Source organism: Python bivittatus, unplaced genomic scaffold (genome assembly GCF_059951505.1).
Source record: "Python bivittatus isolate LINGU-HERP-01145 unplaced genomic scaffold, Pbiv_v1 ctg000330_np1212, whole genome shotgun sequence".
NCBI lineage: Eukaryota > Metazoa > Chordata > Lepidosauria > Squamata > Pythonidae > Python > Python bivittatus.
In genome coordinates this window covers 54,235,766-54,262,508 of record NW_028277058.1, presented here as the reverse complement: position 1 = coordinate 54,262,508, position 26,743 = coordinate 54,235,766, and the positions used below count along the sequence as shown (strand labels likewise).

Sequence of the window (26,743 nt, the reverse complement as noted above, 5' to 3'; positions counted from 1 at the left end):
ATTCTCTTCCCAGAATTGCCCACCTAGCAGGTCCATTGCTGAAGATTCTGAAGATTGAAGTCCACATATCTTGGAAGATGCTGAGATGGGACAATGATGGCCTACACTCTGAAATACACATTAAAAGCCATAACACCCCCAACTTTGTTAGCCAACTTCTGCCATCTTTTGGTTCAAGTGATGTTTAACAATTTAGAGACAATTGAAAATTACCCAACACATTACACATTTATCTAAGATGCTAAGATAACCTGTAGGACCAAGAAACAATAGCTTTTGCCACATTCTCTTTTTTAATCCTTATCTCCTTGTGTTTGAACAACCTTAGGGGAGTGAAAAATAGGGTGAGACAAACATCAGTATAATTCAGACAGCCTCTGGGTATGATGGAGTCAGACTTCTTATAATTGCCAGCCAGATGATTTCTATAAATCTAGCAAGTTCCTCAGAAGAAATACTCTTCACCTTGTAAGTGATATCATCCAGGCCAGCAATAAGGGAGCTATAGTCCAGAACAGTTGGTGAGTACCAGATTGAGGACGGTTGATGAATTATATAATAGCTTGCACTGTATCTTCTAATTAATCTTCTATTATGTAGATATGGACATCACTAATTATTTGTCCTCCTCCTCTCTTCCTCCATCCTGGAACTTTGAAATAACCCAGAAATAATCTGGAGTTCCCTATTCTTTTCTGGAGCTTCAAGGGAGAAGGTTCCAAAGTGTTAGGCCTGAGTCTTTTACAACATGAATGAGCTAACTTTCTGCCACGTGTCTCTATGCTGTTTTCCACTCACTGGAGTGAGCATGATGGACATACCTTTTCTTCTAGGGCTAACAGATCTGGACTTCTATGTGGTCCCTAAGAGTCAACACAGACTTGATGGCACATAATTTTTTTTTTTTTTTTAAATCTGGACTGCAAAAATCCCAAAGACCAATAGATGGCAATATGGTTAGAGCTTTTAGTATCTTTTTGGCGCCATGTAGCCGTCACCCAGATTTTTTCAATCCAGAGAGACAGCTGCGTGTTCTTCAGTAAGGGAGCAATTCTTTCAGGCAATCATTACCACTTGAGTCCAAAGACCATACGATGGAAGAAGTTGATTTTTGTTCTTCTACCTCTAAAGACGCCAGCTATCTGCAAGCAAAGATCTGGCCCTGAATGCAGCTGCAGGAAAAATGCCCATTGATTAACAATGCAAACAATCGGCAGTTCAGCTTATAAATCTGTCCTGTTGCTTTGTTTTGCTGGGAAGGATGGAACCCAGTTAAAAAAAAAGCAAGGGAAAAGTTATGCAATGCCTTGCACTAAATCTCCACCTTCAAAAAGAAGGCTGATCCCTGAACACACACATGATTTGGCTGCTTGCCTCAAGGGGATTGAAGAGTTCAGACCTGCCTGACGAACAAGTAAGTTTTCTCTCTTTTGGTTGCAATCATCTCATCTGCTCTGCGCTTCCTCCTTAGTTGGGTGGGAGGGTGCTTGGTGGGAATCATTTAACCCTTGGAGGATCTTGGGCTACAGATCCCACTCACCCCCCCCCCCAAAGTTCTAGTACAAAAGAACTGGTGTTGAGTGAACTGGGACTTGAAGGCATGTAATGTGATTCTTTGGCATTACTAAAGGAAAAAAAAAACTGTTTTTAGTATGCAGACAAACTGCTGCAAAGTTTCTCAGCTTTATTTTCCCCAGATTTGTCTTTCAAGTTTCTTATTCTGACAGCTGTGACATTTGTTAATAATACATAGGGGGAAAGGTTGGATTAGAGTTGAACCACTGAAATCAAGGGACCTGAATCTAAATGGAATCTCATTGATTCTGATGGGTAGGGTTTAAATATTTATTACTATTTATAACCTGCCTTTCTATCCATAACTGCAACTTGCCTATGTTTCATAATGGAAACAAAGTAGTCCCCTGTGCACCATTCCAGGTGTGGTGGCTTCTTAAGGCTTTGATATCTGGTCCTTACACACCTGAGAAAATCTTGTTTCCCAGATCAAGTTGCTGACTCCTCATATCAACATGTTTTCAGGAGGTAAATTCCACCTGTAGCCATAACTGTAATCTGAGGAGAACTTGGAGATGCCAAGAAAAAAAAAATGAGGACTTCTTGGTTGTGGTTTATCATTTATCCTTCTTGGAAAAGATTGCCTGATGCCAACAGTGCCATCTTTTGGCAGAAGTTAAGATGTTCTTAAAAAATATATCCTGGGTTTTAAAAATGCATAAAGAGGCATACATCCTCTTCATTCTCTAGTGAAGAGGTTTCACTAAGCCATTCCTGTTGATAGCCAGTGCTAAACCTTACTTCCTGCATGGATTTATCTCTTCTTGTGAAAGTGAATTGTTCTGGAAAACTATTGAAACTTGCCAAGTTACTCCAAACAGGACATGGTTCATGTTTGTCTTCTTGGCCATTGGTTGTGAAGCCATTTTAAAAGTGAAATCAGAGACTCACAGAATTTAGAGATCAGTGGGGCCTGGAGATTATGTGGGAGAGCCAGGGGTGAGGGCAGAATGACGTAAACAACATCATGCCATTGCAAGGCCACCCCAGCCGCTTTTGTATGGACATGGCAACATCATACACACCTATAAAAGGGACAGAAGTTGTGGTACAAAAGTGTGAAGCTTTGTTTGTCATTTTAACAAAAGCAGCAAGATCCTGCAGACATGCACAGAAGTTATCTAGACCACTGCCCTCTGTCCACTGCAGGATCTTCAGAGCAGGAGATTCCTTTGACATACAGCTGCCTACCACCAAGGTCCTCCTGTGGGACTTCTTCAGGTTTTGAAGCAGCCAGAGAATTATCAAATCATAGGGGTGGAGGGGACCAGAAGGATCACCAGGTCCAACCCTCAAAGCTACTGAGTGATAGACAGATGAGTAATGGAAAACAACAACAGCAGTAGGACCTTCTGACATCTCCAACAAGCTCCAAAACACCAACAAGAGAAATCTGAAGGAGTTTTGCAAGAAAAAAGGTAAGGAAACAAGTCTCTTTCAAGAGGGAAGAGAGATTTTGAGAACTAGAGGAGTTTAGCCCAGCATTAATTCAACCATCTCTAGTGAAGGAGACCTCACCTTTTCTTGAGGTCTACCCTTACCCACATTTAGCCAAAGCAGCTTTCGTCCTGTTCCTTCCATGTGTTCTTATGGCAGCATAAACAGAATGCAATGTCTCTGAAACTCAGAAGACTTAGGAGGAGCCCGAAACCTAATGAAGATATTTTGCTTTTATTTAACGAGGTCAGATTCTCTGGAAGATGGATTGTCAGCTGAAGATGAAACACAAAGTACAGGCTGTGTTTAGCAACCCAGGTTGGCCAAAGCACATTCCACACTGTTTGCATATTGTTTGATGTTAGCTGTGTCAAGCACTCATTAATCCTGATACAGCCATTGGCTCAGGGCCCCAAGATGGAAGGTTGGGCCTTTTCAGATACACATGGAATTTACAGATGAGATAAAACACTGAAATAGTCTGGGTGGAGAGAAACTCATAAAATTAGCCCCGGTTTAATTAATTCAAGGATTGGATGAAGAGGAGGATCTAACTGGGACGGGGTTACTTTTCACCTTGGGAATCCACTACTGAGGTGTGTTTCATGGACAACATCCTTTGCTCTCCTTTATGAAAAAGTAAGTCCCACTGACCTTTGGCTGTTCAGTGGTTGTAAAAAAGGAGTAGGGGAAATATTTTTTTAATGATAACACAAAGGTATGGAATTCTGATTTAAACAGGAATTCTTGTAGCCCATAATCCACTTTTATTTCAGAACTGAATTCAGCATTTTATTTCGTTTTTCTTGAGGGGACAGATATAGGATTGTGCTATTAAGCTGCAAACCTATACATTACATTTTAAAAGGTTTCCTTCAAATTAAATTTTATTCCACGAGACTTAAAATACATGTCCATGTAGTCTTCTTGGCAGCAGTGTAGAAACGGTCTGTCTTTTTCTTTTCCGGGATGCTTTTTCAACTTCCTGGTATTGCCTTCAACTCTGTGATTCCCTAGTGGTCCCTCATCAGGATGACCTTGCTTAGCTTCCAAGGTCAGCCAGGTGCTAAGTCCATAGAACTCAGTGGATTTAGACAGCTGATAATCCCATGTTCCTAATACCTTCTGTATTAAGCGCAGATCCCTACCCTATTGTTTTTGTTAGGCTTTATAAAATATTTGCAGTGTTCATACTGGGAAGATATAAATGTAGGTATGTGGATATTCTGAATCTCAGGATGCCACAGAACTGTAATTATCAACATTCCCATGATTGGTCTGCTGTCTGAGGTTGCAAAGAGTTCATTAGCCTACGTGCTATTCCTTCCTTCCTTCCTTCCTTCCTTCCTTCCTTCCTTCCTTCCTTCCTTCCTTCCTTCCTTCCTTCCTTCCTTCCTTCCTTCCTTCCTTTCTCCGTCCCGTCCCATCCTTCACTGACATTATGGCACATTCCAGTTGCCAGCATGAAAAGATGCTATTTTGATCACCTAGTGCAAGCAGTGCTCAACCTGGAGTGGGGTGGGAGGCTGAGGACCGCATCTAGCCTTTGACTTGTGAACTGGGGTTTTATTGCATGACATAACTGTGGCCACATCTCAGTTAGTTTCAATTACTGTTAATTTTAATATAGCTAATATACTTAATTATTTAGCACTTTCATCACATTAAGAGTTATAAATTAGGAGCAATTTGTTGTGGGAATGGAGAGAGCCATCCCTCAAAGCTTTTGGGGGCTGCATCAGTGATGGAGTAGACTTCAGTTATTCATCTGCAATATAGGGATTATAATTTGGTGTCAATCCATGTGTATAATTTTCTCTCTGTAATTCCTTGTTAATATTCCCACATGCTGAAAAGTTGTCTAGCCACCAAACAGAGCAATGAAGCCAATGGTTTTAGACTAGAAGCCATGAAGTCATCTTCCTGATTTAGTACTTAAAATAAGCCCATTGAACAGTATGACTGAAGTCTATATGTGGACTAATACCTTCTTTAAAAATAAGATTAAAAAAAGATAAAATAAATAGAATAATTTTTATTAAAGATTTTCACATAAGTAAAAGATAAGCATGACATTATATAGAGTGAAATTAAAAAAAAGAAAGATAAAAGAAGAAATAGAAGTAGGAAAGACAGTGCAGGTAGAAAAAGGAAAATAAAAGATATATAAAGAAGCAGCTTCTAACCTTCTTTAGAGCAGTTACAAGCAAATTCATTATCTCTCCTCCCTCTTTAAAGTTACAACATGGTTCTATATGTGGACTAATATCAGTGAAGCCTGGGGGAAGGAAGGCTAAGGATTAAGAAAAGGGATAGGGGTTGAAGGCAATGGGATATTATGGAAAGACAGGGCTTAAGAGAAGAGTGGACTTTGGCACCATGGTACTTGAGATCATAGGAGGAACCTTTGAGTTTAGGATTAGGCCTATAGGCCAGAAATTCCCCATGTATACATTCTAGAAATTAGATAACCTTCAGTCATATTTTGACTCTAAACAGAAAGGTCTGGGTTCCCCGTCTAGAAGATCAACCCCATGGATGGAAAAATGGCCTCACCACAAGCAAAAGAAAATCCATTTGTCTTGGATAAAACCCTTGGACCACATCCTATGAAGGCTACATCTCTCTCTCTTTCAAAGCTAAAGGTAATAGCTTTCGTTGTTCCCTCCAATTTTCTCTTCAATGAATCCTTGAGCTGTATTCTACAAAGGCTATGTCTCTTTCTATTTTGAAGTTAAGCAGCTTCCTTTCTGCTATTTTCTCTGCAATAAACCCTCAGGTTATATCCAACGAAGGCTACATCCTTTCTGTTTCAAAGCTAAAAACGATAGCTTTCCACCACTTCCACCTTTCCTTGCTGAGTTGAAAAATATTCATAGGATTCATGCTTAAAATCACATATTCCCTATTTTTGCTACTGTAGACTAACACGGTGGAGAGCCGTGTTAGTCTACGGTAGCAAAAAATCAAAAGTCTGGTAGCGCCTTTTCTGATACATTTTACTAAAGAGCATAAGCTTCTGATTATATTCCCTACGCATCTTCCACCTGTTTCTTTCATCATGTTTGAATTTAAGATTGTAAACACCTTGAGGTCAGGGGTTTTGTTCTGTTTTCTCTGTGTACTTCTGAGAATCTTATAAAATAAGTCCATTCCTTCCGTGTCCAGGGTTCAAAATGTGAGTAGCTTGTTTATTCAAAAGGGCATTATCCATGAGTAAGACCCATGATAAGATTTTTGTTTTCAGTCTTAAACTTCTGTTAGCTGCCCAGATTTGTGCATTGGGCGGCCATATGCATTGGTTAAATCAATCAATGTACCTCAAGATTTTCAGAAGGAGGGAGGAAAAAATAGAAAAAAAAAAAGGTCTGTGCAGCACTTTAGATCTATGAGTTAGGCCAGATTAAGAATCCAATGCCATATAGATCTAAAACGACTTTTATTGCTAGTCTGAATGTGCTTCCCCCCTCCTTCGCTTTATCTTCAGGTGAACAAAGGAGGGCCTACCTGAGATGTTTACTCAAATTATTTTCTTGGAATGGGCTCAAGTCATGCTTGTCGGATCATTGCCTTGGTAGTGGCTCTTCCTCCTGTCCCTCAAGGCCATTCCCTATGTCCTCTACAATGGCTCATAACTGTTTGGACTGCTGTAACACTCTACTTGGGGCTGACTTTAAAAACCATTCGTTCACTAACACCCAGTATTGGGAACACCTTATACTTGTCCTACATCTACTGCTGTGATGGAATGGAATTATGAAGGCCAAGCTCAGGGAGATAAACATTTTCTTAGCTCGCCAGAACCGCGTGGGAGGAACAAGAGGATGAGACTGGCACCTCCCTGAGGAATTCACACTGTTGTGGCTGGAGGACTTTGGGAGCTGGGGTTTTAGTCTGGGAAGATTCTTGCTAGAGCTTGTAGCTAAGAAACATAGCTGGACTGAATTGGCATTGTCTCTTGTGTGAGATTTGCCCCGTTCGACAGAGAAACTCTCGTGACACGTGTGGTTCACAAAGAAGGTTTACTCATGCATAACGTAGTAGTCACAAGCAAAGCCAGGACTGGCTTGGTACAATTGCATCACTTGTTATATTCCCCCCTTCCCGCGCTTTTTCCCGCCTCGTGATCGCGTTGCGGCTGTGGGCTATTAGGCCCCCCAATGTCCCCCCTGATCGTTCATGATGGCAGGGTCGGTCAGAGTCCATTGTCCTTGATTGCCAGTCCCCCTCCGGCTGGGTTGGCCCCTCCCTGCTACGTGCAGACCCGCGGGTTCTGTGCTGAGTTACGATCTTGTTTCGCTGCCCTGCGGCCCCGTTCCTTGCTTGCTCGCGCCGTTATCAGTTCGTAATTAAAAGCTTCCGCTGCGGTTTTCCTGTTTAGCTGGCCGCAGGTGGCTCGTTAATTAGCGGCGCTTTCGGTTCCTCTTTTCCCCGCTAGCTACCGCCGGTGGATTCCGCGTGGTCTGGTTGCGAGCTTCCCTGCAGCCCCGTGCTTCCCTGAAACCTCGTGCTGACCGAACCTGACATCTTGGAGTTCCTTGGGCTAGGCCTGACATCAATCTTCCCAGACTAAAACCCCAGTTCCCAAAGTCCTCCAGCCACAACAGTGTGAATTCCTCAGGGAGGTGCCAGTCTCATCCTTTTGTTCCTCCCACGCGGTTCTGGCGAGCTAAGAAAATGTTTATCTCCCTGAGCTTGGCCTTCATAATTCCATTCCATCACAACTGCAGTGGAAACCAATAAGCTTCCAGGTGCAATTTAAAGTGCTGGTTTTAACCTATAAAAGTCTCCATGGCTTGGCATCATGGAAAGCATTCTCCAGCTAGTATAAATCCAACCTGTATGAACTTTCTAGGAGAAGGAAGCAGTTTGTAGTTCCTCACTTCTGGGGGGGGGGGTAAGGGGGGCCAAGGCCAGGAGGCCCTACTTCTTGGAGGCAGCATCAGTTTTTTGGATCAGCTTTCTGGTCAAAATTAGATTGGCTCCCACCCTAACTACCTTCTGCAAACAACTTAAAACAAAAGCTCTTTTGTGCGGCCTTTGGGGATTGATGCTGTTCACTGCTTATTTTATTGTTGTTTTTTTTCCAATTTTTTTCATGGGCATTTCACTTGCCTGTGGGCCCTTGATTGGATTGCAGTGAGATACAGACATAATGGATGGATAAATAATAAATAATAAAATTGGAAGGGCGTGTTATACTCCATAATATAACAATAGTAAAAATGCTCTATAGCATTAGAGATATGAGATATCTCTATCAACTCTCTAGCAACAGCTCCTTTTCCAGCTCACTATTTTATCTCTGTTTTCACCTTAGATATTTCTTGGAGCACTGGCATTTTCTTTTTTTGCCAAAGCTTTTTCAGGAAGCTACATGAAGAGCACGATGATTCAGATTGAGCGGAGATTTGAGATCTCATCGTCTGTGGTTGGCTTGATTGATGGGAGCTTTGAGATAGGTAAGTTGACCCCCTCTGTGGGGCAGATGTTACAGCTTGGCAGCAAAAGGGCTTCCCTTTCCTGAGAGGGCTGTTCATGTCTCTTCTTCTGATTCAGGAAACTTATTGGTAATGGTTCTGGTGAGTTATGTTGGACCAAAAGTTCACCGCCCAAAGGTGATTGCAGCAGGTTCTCTGATCATGGCCTCTGGATCCTTTCTATCAGTGATGCCACACTTCATCATGGGACAGTAAGTGGAGTTTGCCTGACTTGCAAAGAACATCTCTTGCCACCTTGAAGGCTGCAGCCGGATCACCTGAGTAACAGTGGGTTTTTGTTTTTCCAAAACATGACCTGATTCTTTCTCCTTATTTGAATTGTGGTGTGGCTCGTAGTACGAACCCAGCCTGTTGGTTTACTTTATGATTAAAGGCTGCACATGCTTTATTTGGTTCCTGGATTAACCCTCTTTCTTAGTTTGCAAAATTCACTGAACCATAAACAGGGCAGGATTTGTGCAAGATGGTAAAATATGCACAAAGCTTAATCAAGGTTAAAACCAACCAAGTTGCTAGGTCTTTAGTGGATCTTTAAGGGACATGTTATGTTGTTATGTTGTGAATAGAGCTATAATATGGTAGGAGCAGAAAATAAGATTCAGTACCCAAATTAGGTGGATTATATGAATCTAGCCATACTGAGGTACCTGTTGAAGGTGAATGGGTGTCCATTGAAGCATTACTGTCAGATGCAGGACTTTCCTTCTTTCCATAGATACATACATACCTATTCACCACTTTCAGGGTAAGCTATGTTATGCACAGCATAGAAAAGGAGTAAGGAATCATAAGCATAAGAAAGACAGGAACTAAGAGAAATAAAAGGAAATCTAATGCATTCAAGTTACACCAACATCATTCACTGTATGTCTCCATGTCTTTCTATTCTTGGAAACCATCATTGCTTTCCCTGTAGGCACACACCATTTCACGGAGTACACGTGGTTCTTTAAACTTCTCACCTCCGTCTTTTTGACTCATCAACTCCACCTCCACCTCACCAAGCCACCTAGACACAAAGTTCTTGTTCTGCCCCTTTCTCTCAACCCATTCACTCTTCCTTCATGTATTTATTTATTTTTATCTAAAATGAGGGGTACCAGGAGCCTACGTGGAAGAAAGTAAAGAGGTGATTTGATGTGGTCTCAGCTCAAACTTGAGACCACTGCCTTATACCATGGCCTTCTTTGGATGGATGGATGGATGGATTAGAGACAGAGACAGAGACAGAGACAGAGACAGAGATAGACAGACAGATAATATTGAGTAAAATTATATGAAGACTGCATAAAATATTTGACAGTGGCTGAATTATCTATTTTTTTAGTTTTATGTAATCCACTGGACCATAAAGAATGGTGTCCATGGAGGGGAGGTCAGCATCAGCAAGACAGTGGAGGAGTGTTGTAGTTCAAGCCCATCTTCTTTTAAACATGTGTGCAATGCCAGTGCATATGCAAAAGGGGTGGGGCTTACATCATGATGCCCAGTCTGCCACTTTGACAATTTTAACTTACCTCCACCTCCATGGACACTGCTTACCATGAACTAAGCAAATGAACTGGGTTTGTATAAGGTTGTAAAACATACATACACAGACATATATCCAAGTTTAAAAGTAACCTTGCAACTGTTAGGTCTCTAACTGTATATTCAACTGTTGTGTGAATATACTGTAACTACTATGTAGGAAGTGTGCTGGGTGGCTAGAATGTTAGACCAGGAGCAGAGTGCCTATTTTAAACCTTCATTCACATACACACCCAAACCACAGGGTTTAATTCATTTAATAATTAGTCCTCCTTACAAGTTCCCAGGTAAATAACATGCGAGGAAGTTCCACATACAGTATGTGGATATAGTTCCTAGGGGAAAATCAAAACAAAATGCTTTTTCTATTGTGGATTTGTTTGGACTTGTTACATGAACGCAGTGATTGTGTTTGGTTCACCTGGGTTTAGCATGTTGTGTTAACCCAAACCATGTATCGATACAACCACTGATCAGACCTAAAGGATCCCATGGAGAGATCTTCTTTCTAAAATAATAATAATTGAAAGAAAACATTCACTTTCCAGTCCCACAATCCTGGCTTTTGTTCTGCAGTTACAATTACAAAAGTATTGCTGTCTCCTCGGCCAATTCATCCGCAAGCATTTCGGCCTGTGGGTCAGCGCCTCTCCATCATTATGGACTTGCCGAAAGTTCCCGAAACACAACTGCTCTAGGTAAGTGAAACTTTCCAGTGGCTTTGGGCTGTCTTAGAGGGGAGGAGTGTTGCTTCATTCAAGAGGTGAGCACTCAGGTGTTAAGTATCCACGAGCAAGTTCCGGAAAGATCATCTAATTCTTTAGATTCATAGTACTGTAAATCTCCTCTTTAGATGCTTCACGGTATTGTCCTCTCCCTTGTTTGCTGAGCAATCCATACCGTGATTTTCCAGTTTGATCAGTTTGTTTGCCCTCACAATCTAAGTAAACTTTCTTACTTAGATTGGGTTCATTGAACACTCAAGATATGGAATCAAAACTCTTAGGTTTAAGGACATAACTAGAGAAAGCGTTGGAAGCTGTGGACTTGCAATGAAGCAAGAGTATTCAGGGTGAGGTTAATTGTTTGCCCCTTGAGAGAAATTAGTGCCATTCTTCCCTCCCAGTGTTCCAAGAAGGGAAAGTGGGGATGGCATTTACTGATAACCTGTGGGAAGGTGGTTCTCCTGCCATGCATCAAAGTTACCCCAGGACCAAGAGCTTGCTTTTGCAATTGTTATTACACTTGTTTGAGCAGTTCACCCACACCACAAGAGCTAGAAACTTGCTGTAAATTAGACATTGGCTTGCAAGGTTTGGAATCAGTGAACGCCTGCTACTTTGTATGGTGTAGTGCTCAGGTAGTAATTAATTAATTAATTAATTAATTTTATATTTCAGATTTAGTCACCACCCATCTCACTCAGTGAGCGACTCTGGGCGGTTTATCATAAAAGCTAGAATAAATTCAAATAAATAAATAAATAAATAAATAAGTAAGTAAGTAAGTAAGTACTAGTATTGTGATCAGGTTGTGAACCCTACAACTTTTTGGGGCATCTTTTGTTTTCAGGATGTGAAAAAATGACAAGTTCCTACTTGTGGCTCTTTGTGTTTGCTGGGAACCTTCTCCGTGGCATTGGGGAAGCACCTATCATGCCCTTGGGGATGTCTTACATTGATGATTTTGCCACAGAAGAAAACTCTGCCTTTTACATAGGTAAAATAAGAAAGTAATTCTTTCTCTCCTGATTTGAATATTAGAGTTGAGGTTGCAACAAAGTTATAGCTATCCCAGCCCCTAGACTTCAGCTCCCAGAATTGAACTCTGCCAATATGTCCAATGACTCCACTGACTGGGAATTCTGGGAGATGTAGTTTCAGCCCCGCTGGAAGGCACCAGGTTGAAGGAGGGCCCCCCCTCAAATCTTGACTTCCAGATATTGCTTTTTGTAGGTTCAAAATATTTCATCACAAGGATTCTTCAATAAGTCTGCATTAAACACCATCCATAGAAAGTCCACAGAGGGTCAGTAAATTAGTTCTGAGATACTAGCCCCATTTTTCTGGTTGGCACAGAAAATGAGAGAAGGCATTTTGCCAGTTTTTGGAGGGTGGGAGCAGAGGATATTTTGGGAAGAAATTTGGGAAAAATAATCCGTGGTCTAGTAGCAGAGCCATAATTAGGTCCTCACAAGGCCTGAAACTGATTTTCTCTCTGTCTCTGGAATGTCCTGGTACAGCCCCGAGGACTCTGTCCACTTCCTCAGTCCCAACACAATCAGACTTTTCCCAGTTCCACAGTCCTATGTCATCTTTATGAGGGTATTGTCATTTTAGTTCTTCAGAACCCTCCTTAGAAATACACTCTAAAGGAAGGTCGTACTACTCATAGATGACTGATGCCCTATAAACTTTTGGGAGGCAATCATGTGCCATAACCATAGTGATGTAAGGACATCAGGTATGGCTGATCTTTCGGGTACCTAAGTCTGACAGCTTGCAGACTTTGTTTTTGATTTGTTTCTCAATGGAAATTGTTAATGAATTACTCCTTGGTTGTTTGCCAAATTGCTGATGAAATTTACCAGTAGGAGTTTTGAAGGCTAGCAAGGTTACACAAAACATTCATTCCTGAGTGCAGCTGCTGCAATCCTCAAACTGTTGACCCATCAGTAAACAAACTGAGGAATAAATGTGGAACTGGGAAAAGTCTGATTGTGTTGGGAGTGAGGAAGTGGACAGAGTCCTTGGGGCTGTTAGTGCAGCCACCTCATGTCCCTCCTGGCTGGTTAAGACCTCTTTGAGGAGTTAGTTAAGGAGGTGGTTGGCCCCTCCTCAAGGGGCCATCACTAGACCCCACCATTCTGGATAATTTTTGTCCAGTTTCCAACCTTCCCTTTCTAGGGAAGGTTATAGAGAAGATGGTTCTTTGCAGTTTAAGAGATTCTTCATAATCTGGAAGAAGCAGATTATCTGGACCCTTTTCAGTCACAGTTCAGGCCTGGGTATGAGACTGAGACAGTATTGATCACACTCTTGGATGACCTCTGGTGGGAGCAGGATGAGGATGGTGCATCCGTCCTTGCTCTTCTTGACTTCTCGGCAGCTTTCAATTGTGGTATCCTTCTGGGCCAGCTCTGAGAGTTGGAGGTGGACAGCATGGTGTTGTGCTGGTTCTCATCCTTCCTCTAGGGTTGGTTCCAGTCAGTGTTGATGAGGGGTAGAGATCTAGCCAGCCCCTACTTTGTGGGGTGCCTCAGGGCGCGGTACTCTCTCCCCTCCTGTTTAATATCTACATGAAGCCATTGGGTGAGGTCATCCAACTGTTTGGGGTGAGATATGCTGATAATATCCAGCTTTATATCTCTGCCCCAGGCATCCTGTGTGATGCCATGAAGGTTCTGTCTCAGTGCCTGGAGACTGTGGGGGCCTGGATGGGGCGCAACAGGCTTCAGCTCAACCTAAGCAAAAGTGAGTGGCTCTGGGTTTGTGGACCTCCTGGTTCTGGCAACCTTCCATCTTTGGGTCTGGATCAGGTGGCACTGCTCCAGACACATCCAGTGTGCAGTCTGGGGGTCCTCCTGTACTCATAGCTCCTGTTGAAAGAACAGGTGGCAGCCGTGGCTAGGAGGGCCTTTGCGCAGCTTAGGGCTGTGCATCAATTGTGCCTGTTCCTGGACTGGGGGGCCCTGCTCACAGTCACTCATGCCCTTGTGACCTCCAGATTGGACTACTGCAATGTGCTTTATATGGGACTGCCCTTGAAGAATATTCAGAAGCTTCAACTGGGGCAAAATGTGGCGGTGGGGGCATTTACTGGTGACAGATACTCAGCACATGTGACACCACTGCTCTGGGAGTTGCATTGGCTTCCGTTGTGCTTCTGGGTGCATTCAAGGTGTTTGGTTGTCACATTAAAAGCCCTACATGGCAAAGGGCCAAGTTACTTATGGGACTGTCTCTCCCCAATTGTTTCCACCTGTCCTATCTGATCTGGCAGGAAGGTCATGCTCTGGGTATAACCAGTTAGGGAGTTTCAGCTGGTGGGGGCTCAGAAGGAGAGCCCTTTCTGCCATGGCACCCACCCTTTAGAACATCATTCCCCTGAGATTAGATAGGCCCCATCCCTTTCATAAGGCCTTGAAATCTTGGCATTGTGCTCGAGCCTGGGGCCTTGGGTGTGGGCTACAGCTCAACTCCTGGTTGTACAGATGATAGGTTAGATCATGCACGGCTGCTATGTGTTTTTATTTGTGTTTTCTATTATGTATTTTGTGTTTTTGTTTTATTGTAAGCCACTTAGAGTCAGGTAAAAGTGAGACGGGTGGCTATATAATTGAGCAAATAAAATAAATGAAAAAAAAACTGAGGAGAGATTACCCCCCCCTTTTCCATTTTGCATCACTTATTCCAAATATTTCCCAACTACTGTTTGATAAGTACCTGTGAGAATGCCTCTCTCTCTCTCTTTCTCTCTCTCTACATACACACACACACACACACACACACACACACACAAACTATTGCACTGTTAAGTCTTCAGACAATTTGTGTTAGCCATAGATCTCCATTCTGGTAGAGAGGAGAGATGCTGTGGCATCTTCCCAGATACCTGATTGAAACTCCCTCATCCACATTTTTCAAGATGCAGATGGAAGCGTTATACATCTTCCGACCCTTAAAGGTAATAACACCTGTCCATCCAAGGTTTCTTTTAGCAACAATATGGAAGTGATTTGCCATTGCCACCTTGATGGATGGATAGATGGATAGATGGATAGATGGATAGATGGATAGATGGATAGATGGATAGATGGATAGAGGTGGAGGTGGAGGTGGAGAGAGAGAGAGAGAGAGAGAGAGAGAGAGAGAGAGAGAGAGAGAGAGAGAGACCTTCCCAGTGTAGTCTGCAGTTCTGGGATTTTCTGGTGGTCTGTCATTTAAGTACTACTAACTAAATTTCACCCTGCTTAGCTTTTTGAGTAGCCACAGTTGGTGTGATGCTGATGCCTGCTGTAAACCCCATTCCTCATCTGTGCTGAAGTCTTGTTCTGCAGGTATTCCTGTGCTTATGTTAAACCATCTTTCATAGGAACAGTACGGTCAACAGGAATGTTTGGACCAACTCTTGGCTTCCTGCTTGGTTCTTTTTGTGCTAATCTGTGGGTTGACATCGGAGAAGTAGATTCTGGTAAGGAACAAGTGTCATACCCAATGTTTCTCCTCAGCCAATTTTGTCTTTCCATCTGGTAGACTTTTGCTAGCCAGGCATCAAAACCTTGATTTAATGAACCCCTATTTAGCAGACTTCAGATGCAATGGACAACATTATTGTCCAGACATTACTCCAAAGTAATACAGGTCCATTGCATCTGCCATAGTCTGGAAAAGAACATTAAATATGCATTAATTTTATATTAATTTTTTGAGACCAGGGGCAATTTGTCATTACACAAATGATGTAAATTAATGCAAATGATATGCTGTCATTACACAAATGATGTAAATTAATGCAAATGATATGCTTTGGGATTTAACAGACATTTGGGAATAACTGATGTTCTCTCCCTGCTTCCCCAGGAGTCCATTAAATTGAGGTTTTAAGTTTTAAGTTTTCTGTCTAATGGCTGAATAAGTGAAGGAAGGAGAGAATAATATGAGAAAGAAACCACCAATGAATCTTTGGGACCACAGTGAAGATCTTTAAGACTCTTCCCTAATGGCTGGAGTACAACATGCTAAACTAGGCTAAAATAAGTTTGCTTGCTTGCAGTTGAGTATGTTGTGGGAACCCAACCATTGTCTTAGCACTGAGCGTGAATGAGGCTATTACATGAACCCATAATATAGTTATTTGTATTATGAGTGACTACAGTCCACAACCCACTTAACCTGGTTACTGAATGAATCCATTTTCTGGGCTTGCATAATAGATGGAATGATAAACTAAGGAAACAAGCTAGCTTATGGACATGCTGAGCTCAAAAAATAAGCCAAAGTTAAAATTACATAAGCTTTGCTCATGGTAATGGAGCTCCTACAAATTTAAATGAGTTAATTGGGTGTTATGCAAACGCCGCTGAATTGTGTGTTGTTAATCCAAGTTTAGGATTAAACATGTCAGGTGAACACCATGAATGTTAGGTCAATGTTGGTGATGTCAAAGGTCATACTTAATAAACCTTTAGAAAGTATAGATAGAGGCTTTATTTGAAAGTTTACTTTTTTCTTTTTTTTTTTAACTTTTCCCAGATACACTGACCATCAGTTCCAAGGACACGCGTTGGGTCGGTGCTTGGTGGCTTGGGATATTGATCTGTGGAGTCACCAGCTTTATGTCATCTCTCCCTTTCTGGTTCCTGCCTTACTCTTTGCCTCAAGAAGGAGAACAAGTTGTTAAGAAGTCCAATGAAGTTTATGGAATCACTCAAGACAGCCGAAGCAAAACAGATGCTCCCAAACCCCCACAGTTGAAAGTTTCAGAAGTGGTAAAAGGTGGTTTAAGAACCTCTTGTTTTTTTTTCAAATAACTTTATTAGATTTTTAAGATAAAGAGATAAAAACTAACAAGAACTAATAATTAAGGTAGAAAGTAGAGAAGAGAGAAAAGTAAAGAATGAAAAAGAAAACAAAGTCAAAAGTGCAGAAAGAAAAAGAAATACAGAAGAAAAATGACTTCTGACTTTCTTTTACAACAGATATAAGTATAAATTTGCTTTGAGCTCCTACTGCAAGTTAACAACATAACTTTCATTTTTTCCTGTTGTCTACTATTATTTCTAATTTTCTGTTCAACGCAAAAAGTCCAAAAGGGGCTTCCAATCAGCATTAAATTTAACCAGTTGCAGAACACAGGTTTGGCAAAGTTCAGAATTATCTAACCTGGTTGAAAAACCTCTTTACTAGTAGCCAATTCTGAACTTTGCAACTAGTCCTGAGCCAAACCTGTGTTCTGCCATTTTTAAACCATTCTTATTCAATCTGATGCAAATGAAATGTCTCCCCCCCCTCCGCCGCAAAAGGGACAACATTTAGGTTAGTCTATCCATCTTATCTGAGGAGCCGTCTCACCCCTGATATAACAGCCCGCCCCACTCAGGCCGGCAGAAGGGCATGTTGCAGACCCCACCAGTCAAGGAATTTTGACTGGTGGGATCTGGGAAGAGAGCCTTTTCTGCTATGGCCCCTGCTCTATAGGATAACCAACCTCCCAAGGTGCAGTGTGCCCCCACTTTCATGGCCTCCAGGAAAAATGTGAAATCCTGGCTGTGCCAGAAGGCCTGGGGGCTGGATGGGGGCTTGCACCAGTGGAGGTGGCTTGTGGGTGATTGACTTTGCCCCCTCCGTCATCTTGAATGTTTTCAGTATTTTGTATGGGGTTTGTTTTTTATATTGATTTTTAATGGATTGATTAGTTTTATTATTTATGGGTTTTTTTTAAATTGTTGTTGGGGTTTTTGATTTTAACTGTGAGCCGCCCAGAGTCACCCATTGGGGGAGATGGGCGGCATACAAATTTAATAATAAATAAATAAATAAATATTTAATGCTTGGTTTAAGCAGAAAGTCAGCAGTAGAGCTGTTTGTCAAGATAATAATACATCAGGTGGCGAAATACAGCATAGCAGAAGCCCAGAGAATTGCTAGAATTAAGAAGTATCGCGTGAATGTTTGTATTAACATCCTCCAGCAATGATGGATTGTTCTACCACCCTACAAGCAGGGCCTTGATTGTGACTCAACAGATGGGGTGAGCCCCAGAGTCACAAATAGTCTTGGAGTTCCATTCTTGTGGGCCTCATACTTGCTGAAAATGAATGGCCCACTTTTCTGCCACTGTGGGGTGGGAAGCAGATACAGACAATAGTATAAACCAAGGGTTCCTAAATCTTTTGCCATCACGCCTCCTTTTAGTGTGGTTGTAATGTACACACCTCCCCTAAAAATCCAAACACCAAAATGAGCATAAATGAACCATGAAAAGAATACAATGAAACTTTGGGAAAGGTGGATTTATGGTAACAGTGTACAACTAAAAGGTTCTTCACACCTCCCCTGGATTCTGTCTGCACTCCCCCCCAAGGGAGGTACACCTCATAGTTTGGGAAACCCTGGTGTAAACCTTGAAAGAGGCATATGACAGTTACAAAGTAAAGAAACCTCCCACATTTCTGCCCTCCACCCAAACTTGTGTGTATGATGTATCTCACTTACTTTACAGCCTCCTCTCCCAACAAAACTTACCTATCCTTGCCTTACAATATAAGGTTGTTTCAGCCTCAGTTGGCCTCATGCCTCTAAGTTGAATCAGGAAGTATCAGGTTTTTAGATCTGCATGCTTTGGAAAGAATTTCTTTCTGGTTTGTATTTTGAGAATCTCTCTCAAGGTGTCCTAACTCACTTTGACTCTGGTAGTGATCCTGCTGGGGCTATAGTGGGATCTTAACAGATAAGGACTTGTCCAATTAGTCCTATATGATTAAGTCATGTCAATAAATCTTAACTCTTGCGATGATTTTATGCCAATAAGGTTAATTAATAAATTATTAAATGCCTTGATTATATACTCCAAGGTTTTCCTTTCCTCTTTGTAAAATTATATTGAAGTTTTCTTAATTGCAAATTTGGACAAAAATCAAAATTAGTTTCAGGGCTAGATAGACTTGATATTGAATAAGGTTACCGTCTCTTTATTTTAAAGATTTTTTTTTTCCTATTCCAGATTTCTTTCCTACTTTGAAAAAACTGTTGGGAAACTCCATCTTCCTAATCTATTTGCTCCTCACAATCCTCCAATACAATTCTCTGGTTGGCATGATAACCTTTGAATCAAAGTTTATGGAGCAGCAGTTCAACATCTCTGTTTCAAGAGCCATCTTTCTTATTGGTAGGTGAAGCTCTTCTCTTTTTTTTTTTTTTTCAGATATTCTGGCTTTGTGAGTAGCCACGTGGGGGTGGATTCTTCCTGAAGGATCGGTTGCTTGGTCCATGAGTAATGATAGATGTTCCATAAGATGGAGTAGGCATACATGATGCACGGGTGGGATGGGGTGACTTCTATGGACATCCTTTTTCCCTGTAAGAGTGAACTCTGTGCATGAACAGAGAGAAGGAGAGTGGGGGATCAGAGAGAAAGAGAAAGAGCAAGACAGAATGGAAGGTCAAAAAATAGAGCAAGAAATGAGGATGTTGGAGACAGCAGAGGGAGCTTTAGGAGACAGGGGGAGAAAAGTGGTGGCCATGCTCCCTTTTGGTTCTGATCACACCCATCTTTAGATCTGACCCCACCCACTGCTAGCGTTGTCTCTTTCCACTGCCAAAATGAGTACCCAGGCAGATTATATTATTACTACCCCTGGCACTGGGTTATGTTAACCTGTTGATCTGAAGAAGGATATGAGTTTTGTGTTCAATGATGGGTGAGATGATGTCCCTGCTCCCTTTCCTTTGTAGGTGTGATCATTTTACCCATTACCATCGTGGGGATGTTCTTGGGAGGTTTTCTCATCAAGAGGTTCAAACTGCACATTGCAGCCATGGCAAAGTTTGCCTGTATCACCTTTGTAGCAGCTTTCCTGTTAAACCTGTTTTACTTTGGCGCCAGTTGTCAAGTGCTTCAAGTAGCCGGTTTGACTGTCAACTACTCTGGGTTTGTCATCTTAGTTCATTTTTTGTGGGGGGAAGGGGGAGGGGGAGGGATATGCAGTTGATGTATATTTTGCAATGCATGAAGTGTATTCTGAGTCATTGCTCCCTCCCAGAATAGTACCAGACAGAAAAGTTCTCCTACATTTTCCCCGCTACTATCCCAATTAATTTGATGTTCATCAAAAGTAGCTTTTGACATTTCTTTCAAAGGAGAAGAGAAGATCCTTGTCATTCTCATGGCTGGAAGGGGAAGTTCTTGCAATTATTTCATTACTAGAAGGTCAAGGTTTGGGTGTGACAACTTGTGATGGAATGGAATTATGAAGGCCAAGCTCAGGGAGATAAACATTTTCTTAGCTCCCCAGAACCGCGTGGGAGGAACAAGAGAATGAGACTGGCACCTCCCTGAGGAATTCACACTGTTGTGGCTGGCTGACTTTGGGAGCTGGGGTTTTAGTCTGGGAAGATTCTTGCTAGAGGTTGTAGCTAATAAACATAGCTGGACTGAATTGGCATTGTCTCTTGGAGTTCCTTGGGCTAGGCTTGACATTAATCTTCCCAGACTAAAACCCCAGTTCCCAAAGTCCTCCAGCCACAACAGTGTGAATTCCTCAGGGAGGTGCCAGTCTCATCCTCTTGTTCCTCCCTCGTGGTTCTGGCGAGCTAAGAAAATGTTTATCTCCCTGAGCTTGGCCTTCATAATTCCATTCCATCACAAGTTGTCATATATAAAAACAAAGTTCCATGCCTTTTTTCCAACTATTTGTCCATCAATCCCAAAAGAAAAGGGTTTGGTTCCAACTGTATATTAATCTTTAAAATCCTCTGAATGTATTTGTATCCAAAACTTTCTGACTTTTTTACACATCCACCAAAGATGATAAAATGCACCTTCATGTTGTTCACGTTTCCAACATAAGGTGGGAAATGCAGAACCAGGGAGCTTCAGAGTGATGGCCAGGTGATCATCAGAAAACAGCAAGCCTAGCAAGTGCGCACCACCATCTCTAACAATAAACTAAGCTGATCGGGAGGGGGGGCGGGGAAACACTAAGAGAAATTGGAAAGAAATTCTCAAGCACCCTGAGAATAAGGTAGAAAACATCAACTTCTTTTACTGGGGTGATTTCCCCCCCCTGAAAAATTACAAAACAAGTTAAGGCACAGCATTAGGAGAAAAAAATGTCCATCCCATAGATTCAAGACTGTTCTTTCTGTGAGAATTGATCTGTTTTGGGATCCCTCCTTCCTTGCATAGGGTTATTTTCCAACACTTTTTAATCCTTCTGCAACCTGTGGTACTACCCTCTTATGCAAAGATGGCATTGTTTTGGCTGAGAATAAGTACATTTATCTGGATCTTTTCCCCCTTGGATTCCTGATGGCTCCATTACTATTCCTTTAGCGTAAAAGAAGTGACCATCTCCAGAGAGAAGCTGTTGCCTGCCTGCAACTCTGACTGTGGCTGTGATGAGAACCACTGGGATCCAGTTTGTGGAGGCAATGGTATCACCTACATGAACCCATGTTTAGCTGGCTGCAAAACTTCTGTGGGAACTGGAAAGGATTTGGTAAATGCAGAGATGTTGTAATAAATGCCTACAATGTATAGGAAACAATTCCTTCGTTTCTTGAGGATGGGCAAGCCACAGAAAATTACACCTGTGCAAAATTTCACAGGGGTGCTTCACTTCTGTGCAAGTTTGTTCAAAGTTCCCATTGACGTTGCTTCCCTTGACATCATGTGGAGTGTCATGTTGCAGGAGCAAGAGGCACAGAAGCCTCTTCTGGCTTTTCCGCCCAGTTCCTGGAAATGCCAGAAGAAGATTCCATGTGGGCAGTCTCGGGGGGAAGGGTAAAACAAGTCAAGATGGTGTCAGCAATTGTGCGATCAAAGCCCTACCTCGTTTTTAACGTTCGATTGCACAGTTGCAGCCATCATATTGGCCTCCTCTGTAGGCACCCTTCTTCCATTCCTGCAACAATGGTTACTACAGTTGCTGGAAGGAAATGAAATGGATTCCCTTGGCAAGGAGAACTCTATGCAACAGAGAACTCTATGAAACAAAACGCAGAACACCCTGGATGGGACACACTGAGTGGCCTTAAGTCACACAAGGCTAAGCAGCATGCTGTATTATTCCTTTTTTTAAAACAAGTCCCAGGAAATACTCATGAGTTATTTAGGAATCATACTTCTAATTCCCAGAACTGGGGTCCAAGGATGGGGGAGACCTAGCAATGATTTTGGAAATGATTATCATTCCCGGAAACCATTAAAGCACACTGTTCTGTGTACAGCCATGCAGATAGAGGTTTGGGAATGCAGAATATTCCAAGGACTGACTTCATTTTTCTTCTATCTTGCAGGTATTTCAAAACTGCAGTTGTGTCGGAATTTTAGGAGGTGATAATTTTTCTGCAGTTTTGGGTCAATGTCCAAGGGATAATTGTACAAAGGAATTCCCTTACTTTTTAGTGTTGTTGTCCATCCTTGCATTTCTCTTCTCTTTGGGAGGAACACCGACATATATGATTATGTTCAGGTGAAGACATTTTCTTTCTTTCTCTCCTGTTTAAAGCCTGGGGGCCAGCGGGTGTAATATTGTAAAATTAAATTCATATCCTGCAGTTCAATGCTTCCTTTTTGCAGAATCCTTCTGAGTGGCAAAAGGCAATTTTCAGATTTCAAACACATCATTGTATTTCATTTCATTTATTGTGCCAATTTGAATAATGCATTGGAGAAATCCAACTGGAGCAAAATTCGACAATTGTTGCTACAGTTCCCAGTGAAATTTCTAATCAAGAAAACATATTGCTGTTATAAAACCAAGCTTTCCAAATCAAACGTTCTAATTTCATATCCCTACATCAGATTCTCAGCATGACCTGCCCACATTTATTAATTTAACCTTTAATCCACACAATAATCAAAGACCTGCAGATGAATAACAGCATTGTTTAAACATTAAAACAAAATTTAAAAAGAGCCAATAAAATGATGCAAACATTAAAATTACATTAACAAATAGCACAGGAATAAATGCCATAAGCGTTTAAGGATTTTTTATTCCTACTCATTGCTTTTTCCAGTGGGTCAGCTGTAAGCCTGTGCTTAATTTGAGTTGGGATCGTGTTGGTGTTGATTATATATCATTCCAGTTGGTTTCGACTCTGAACCATACCAGGAAATTGTGCTGACTAGCTTGTTTTCAGATTAATTTCTTTATTTTATTATTATTATTTTTTAAAGAATTTTTCCTTACACTTCCAAAAGACAAATCTAAAGAAAAAGAAAGGAGAGGAAGAGAAAAGGAAAAGGAAAAAGTGCACACAGACAAAAAGGATAGAAAAAGAAACAGAAATCAAGAAAAATATAATTGACTTCCAACCTTCTTTTCAACCGATATTTACTACCTTATTTTCCCTCTTCCCTCTAGATTTCATTTATTTCAATGTTTCTAGTCTAAATTCACTTTTGAACGTCTCCCAACACCTCCTTTTCTTTTCCAGGTCAGTTTCACCAGATTTGAAATCTTTTGCAGTTGGCATTGAAGCTTTATGTGGAAGGATACTTGGTAAATAATTTCCACATTTCATTTTAGATTCTAAGCAGATAATGTTATCTATTAGCCATGAAATGCACAACGTTTTGGAGAGAAACTGGCTAGTGTGGTGTCCTAAGGTAACATCCCCCAATTTGATGTCTTCTAAACATGTTGGATTCAATTTTTTATCATTTTGAGATAGGTTGACCATCTGGATAATGTCAGTTTCAGGACACCTGTTCTAAGGCTGCTGGTGATGAAGGACATATCCACACTAATCCTTTAAGCTTCTCTTGTGCTCATGGTTGCTTAAGTCTAACTCAGTTTAAGCAAAATTTCTGGACCAAGGCAGTTTGGCAACATCTTGAAAAGGCCTCCATCAGGACAGCAAGTTCCCTTGGCATCCCATTGGACAATTTCTTTGCTGCGGTCACTTCACCTTCTTGACCTCCCTTGGCTGGGAATGTGTGCCTAACAGGACCCCAGGAGAATCCACAGGGGAAGTGGTGGTCAAATAAGTCAAGATGGCAGCCATGCCTGCACAAAACCCTGCTCCTTTTTCCATCACACATATAAAAAAGAGGTGGGGTTCACCTTGATCTTTTGACTCTTCTCACAGATGACCCTTCAGAACCATTTATGAGTTATTATTTTACTGTTATCCTCCATGTGATGTTACAATGAGCAGTAGTCACAGGGACTGCCATTCCTTCTGACATTTCATGAGAGAAGCCCCTGTTGCACTCTTTAAAATAAATTCTAAACTGGTAATTAATCAAACTGGTAATTTAAAAAGAAACAGGTTGCTGTACTGATTGGGTGCCAAATCAATCAGGGTTTGCATTTCAGCATTCCAGCCCTAACGTTCTTTAAAAATGTACAAGACACCAAACAAACGTCTAATGTACACCAGCCAAACCAGACAGTAGTGCCTCAGGTGATATAGGCACGAAAGTGAAAGGATAGGCCGTTGAAAGTGAAGGATCAAAATGCGCCTGTGAATGTCATTTGCAGTGAGTGGAGGACGGGGTAAGAACAGGACGATGTTGTCCATTCCACATAATTTATACGTCCAGGCCAATAGTCTCAGCAGAGTCTGGAAATAGGGCTTCAACCAAAGTCCTTTGCACTTCCTACTCCTTGTTTCTTTTTTAGCAGTTGAACCTGAACCATTATGTTCACACTGCACATACTCTGCCACTGAGCTTTTGTTCCTTTCAAGCCTTGCTGAATAAGTCAAGCCAGCCTCACCTATCTCCCTCGCTGTATTTCAGGAGGGCTTCCAGCACCTATTTACTTTGGAGCTTTGATTGATCAGACCTGCTTGAAATGGGGTGTGAAAACCTGTGGTGGATCTGGGGCTTGCAGGGTATATGATACCGAAGCATTCAGGTAAGCCTGAAAGGAGGAAAAGAGCCTATGATTTAAGGTGGATTCTGGTTGAGAACTTCTCTCGTGTTGGGTCTGGATGAGGAAATCTGTTTCCACACCCTAAATAATGATGAGAACCTTTCATAGAATAGTTACATGTTGACAAGCCTTTTATCTGTACTTAGTATAGCCTTCAGGGAGGGGAGGGAGGCGAGGGAGGGAGGGAGGCGAGGGAGGGAGGGAGGGAGGGACCAGGGCAAGAACATTGCAGAAAGAAATGGACAGGAAAGAAAAAGAATACAGTATGAGAAGTATGAGAATCATGGAGTCATGGAGGAGGGAACACTGCAGTGCACCTCCATAATTTTATGGTTCACACAAGACACTAAACCCAGACCAGGCAGATTGCACTGTGGAACCTAGCCACTGTTAGCCTTTTAATACAGACCTCTCCAATTGTGGTTTATTAAATAAACCATTATTAAACAAAACATGACTTTGATGTGTGAGTCCTGTAGGGTCTGAATCCTGTAGGCTTCTTTTGAAAGGCTAAGAACATTACTGCACTGATTTCCAAGCGTGAAGCTGGTAGCCCTCTTCTTCTGGGAAACACTCCTGCTCTATTCCAACTCAAGTCTGTTCTCACGCTGTTTTTTCTCCTAGAAATATCTACCTTGGGGTCATTGCTGCACTAAGATTTGGAAGCTGTTTTCTTTATGTCATCCTTTGCATGTTAATCATGAAGCATTACAGGCAAGGCAATCAGAAGACGAAAGCAACCAACATTGCAGAAGTACCTGACATTAAATTGTCCAATATCAGTTCAAAGACAGAAGTGTCCTCTTGCAGGGAGGTGCAAGTCGCTGGAGACACTCCCTTGTGAAAAGTTCAAGGAATATGATCTGGAATGTTCATGCACACATGGCTGCAAACTGTGGATTCATCACAAGCAAACTGTGCAGTTCCTAACCATGCTACTCCTTGACTAAGCCAAAGCTCTGCCAGTCACTGGGGGTAGACATTGGTATTAGCATCAACCATTGGTTCAAAAAGAAGCAATCTGGAACCCAGTCTAAGTTCAAGAAAGTCTTGGATCCTGATATTAGGGGAATTCTTACTAATGACCCAATTGAGATTGTGCTATGACTCCTGGATGAAACGTGGTAGTCTTGGGAAGTCATAAACACTGGTGCCTATTAAACTGTGCAGGGCCATGTCAAGCCTGGCACAAGAACATGGAAGTTGGAAAAGGAAGATGTGGTTTTGGAACACAACGTGAGAACTATATGTTGCATCATAATGAAAAAACAGAGGAGATAGTTTTGTTGATTTAAACTCCTCCTCCTCCTCTTCCTCCAGTGCTATGTTTCCAGAAACTCTTCCTTTCATTTCTGAGTAATTTTCTTCCCTTCTGGTTTGGGATCTCCATACACAATGTTTACACAAGTAAGGTTCTTTTGCTAATTTAGTTCCTCAAAACAATCATCGTGGAAATCGATGACTGTTGCAATGTGGAGATGGTCAATGTATGTGGTTAACAAGTTTTGAAGGTGACACCAAGCACCATCCATTTCTCTCCAAAGATAATGACTGCCACACACAGTAGATAACCTTGATTAACTGAACTCTGGTTTCCTCGATTAACCCAATATTCTGTGTTTCCACATTGACCAGATTCATACAACAAAATAAGCCATAAACTAACCAAACATATTTTAGACTAGAGCATTGTTTAAATACAGTCCTGAAAAGGCACCTTTGGATGGTTTTGGTTTTACCCCTTCACTGTTTAGTTTTCTTAAGAGTTTGCAGCTGTTTTCACCTTTTTTCAATGTATAAGTTGGAGAGACTTCAGCTGTGTTTACACAACACATTTATCCATGGTTTACATGCCAGTTTAATTCCAGTTTGCCCTACAGAAATGATTGTGTAATTTATAAACTAACCTCCTATCCTGGTTTCACACAATAGTTTGTGGTTCATCTGAACACTACCATAGACAGAAGAAAGATTTGGGGAAACTCTTTGTACTAGAGGAAGAAATGAGAATCCAAGATGGCAGATTACTTCACCATCCTTTGCTAATGGATCTGTTTCAAAACCTAATGAAGAACTTCTCAAAGAGTAA

The 26,743-nt window shown here is 41.6% G+C and overlaps 1 protein-coding gene across 2 annotated transcripts; it reads left to right on the top strand.

The window, feature by feature from the left end:
• The first annotated feature begins 1,346 nt into the window (after positions 1-1,346).
• On the top strand, positions 1,347-26,743 carry LOC103059625 (solute carrier organic anion transporter family member 1C1-like). 2 transcript variants are annotated; one of them, XM_007420932.4, is made up of 16 exons: positions 1,347-1,414; positions 2,725-2,993; positions 5,512-5,657; positions 8,333-8,474; positions 8,572-8,704; positions 10,620-10,741; positions 11,616-11,762; positions 15,138-15,236; positions 16,298-16,540; positions 18,768-18,932; positions 19,499-19,694; positions 21,099-21,264; positions 22,064-22,239; positions 23,210-23,274; positions 24,519-24,636; positions 25,279-26,743. In XM_007420932.4, exons 3-16 carry the CDS (start codon positions 5,547-5,549, stop codon positions 25,496-25,498), a joined length of 2,103 nt encoding a protein of 700 aa, XP_007420994.1. In that variant the 5' UTR covers positions 1,347-1,414; positions 2,725-2,993; positions 5,512-5,546; the 3' UTR covers positions 25,499-26,743. The 2 variants fall into 2 exon arrangements, with proteins under 2 accessions (XP_007420994.1, XP_025024199.1); XM_025168431.2 differs by lacking the exons at positions 1,347-1,414; positions 2,725-2,993 and having other exon boundaries at positions 5,526-5,657; positions 8,373-8,474.

Coding starts and splice junctions, on each gene's coding strand:
- LOC103059625 (XM_007420932.4), top strand. CDS start 5,547: ATGGATGGAAAAATGGCCTCACCACAAGCAAAAGAAAATCCATTTGTC. Junction 10,742..11,615: donor CCGAAACACAACTGCTCTAG/GTAAGTGAAACT, acceptor TTTTGTTTTCAG/GATGTGAAAAAATGACAAGT. Junction 21,265..22,063: donor TGGGAACTGGAAAGGATTTG/GTAAATGCAGAG, acceptor TCTATCTTGCAG/GTATTTCAAAACTGCAGTTG.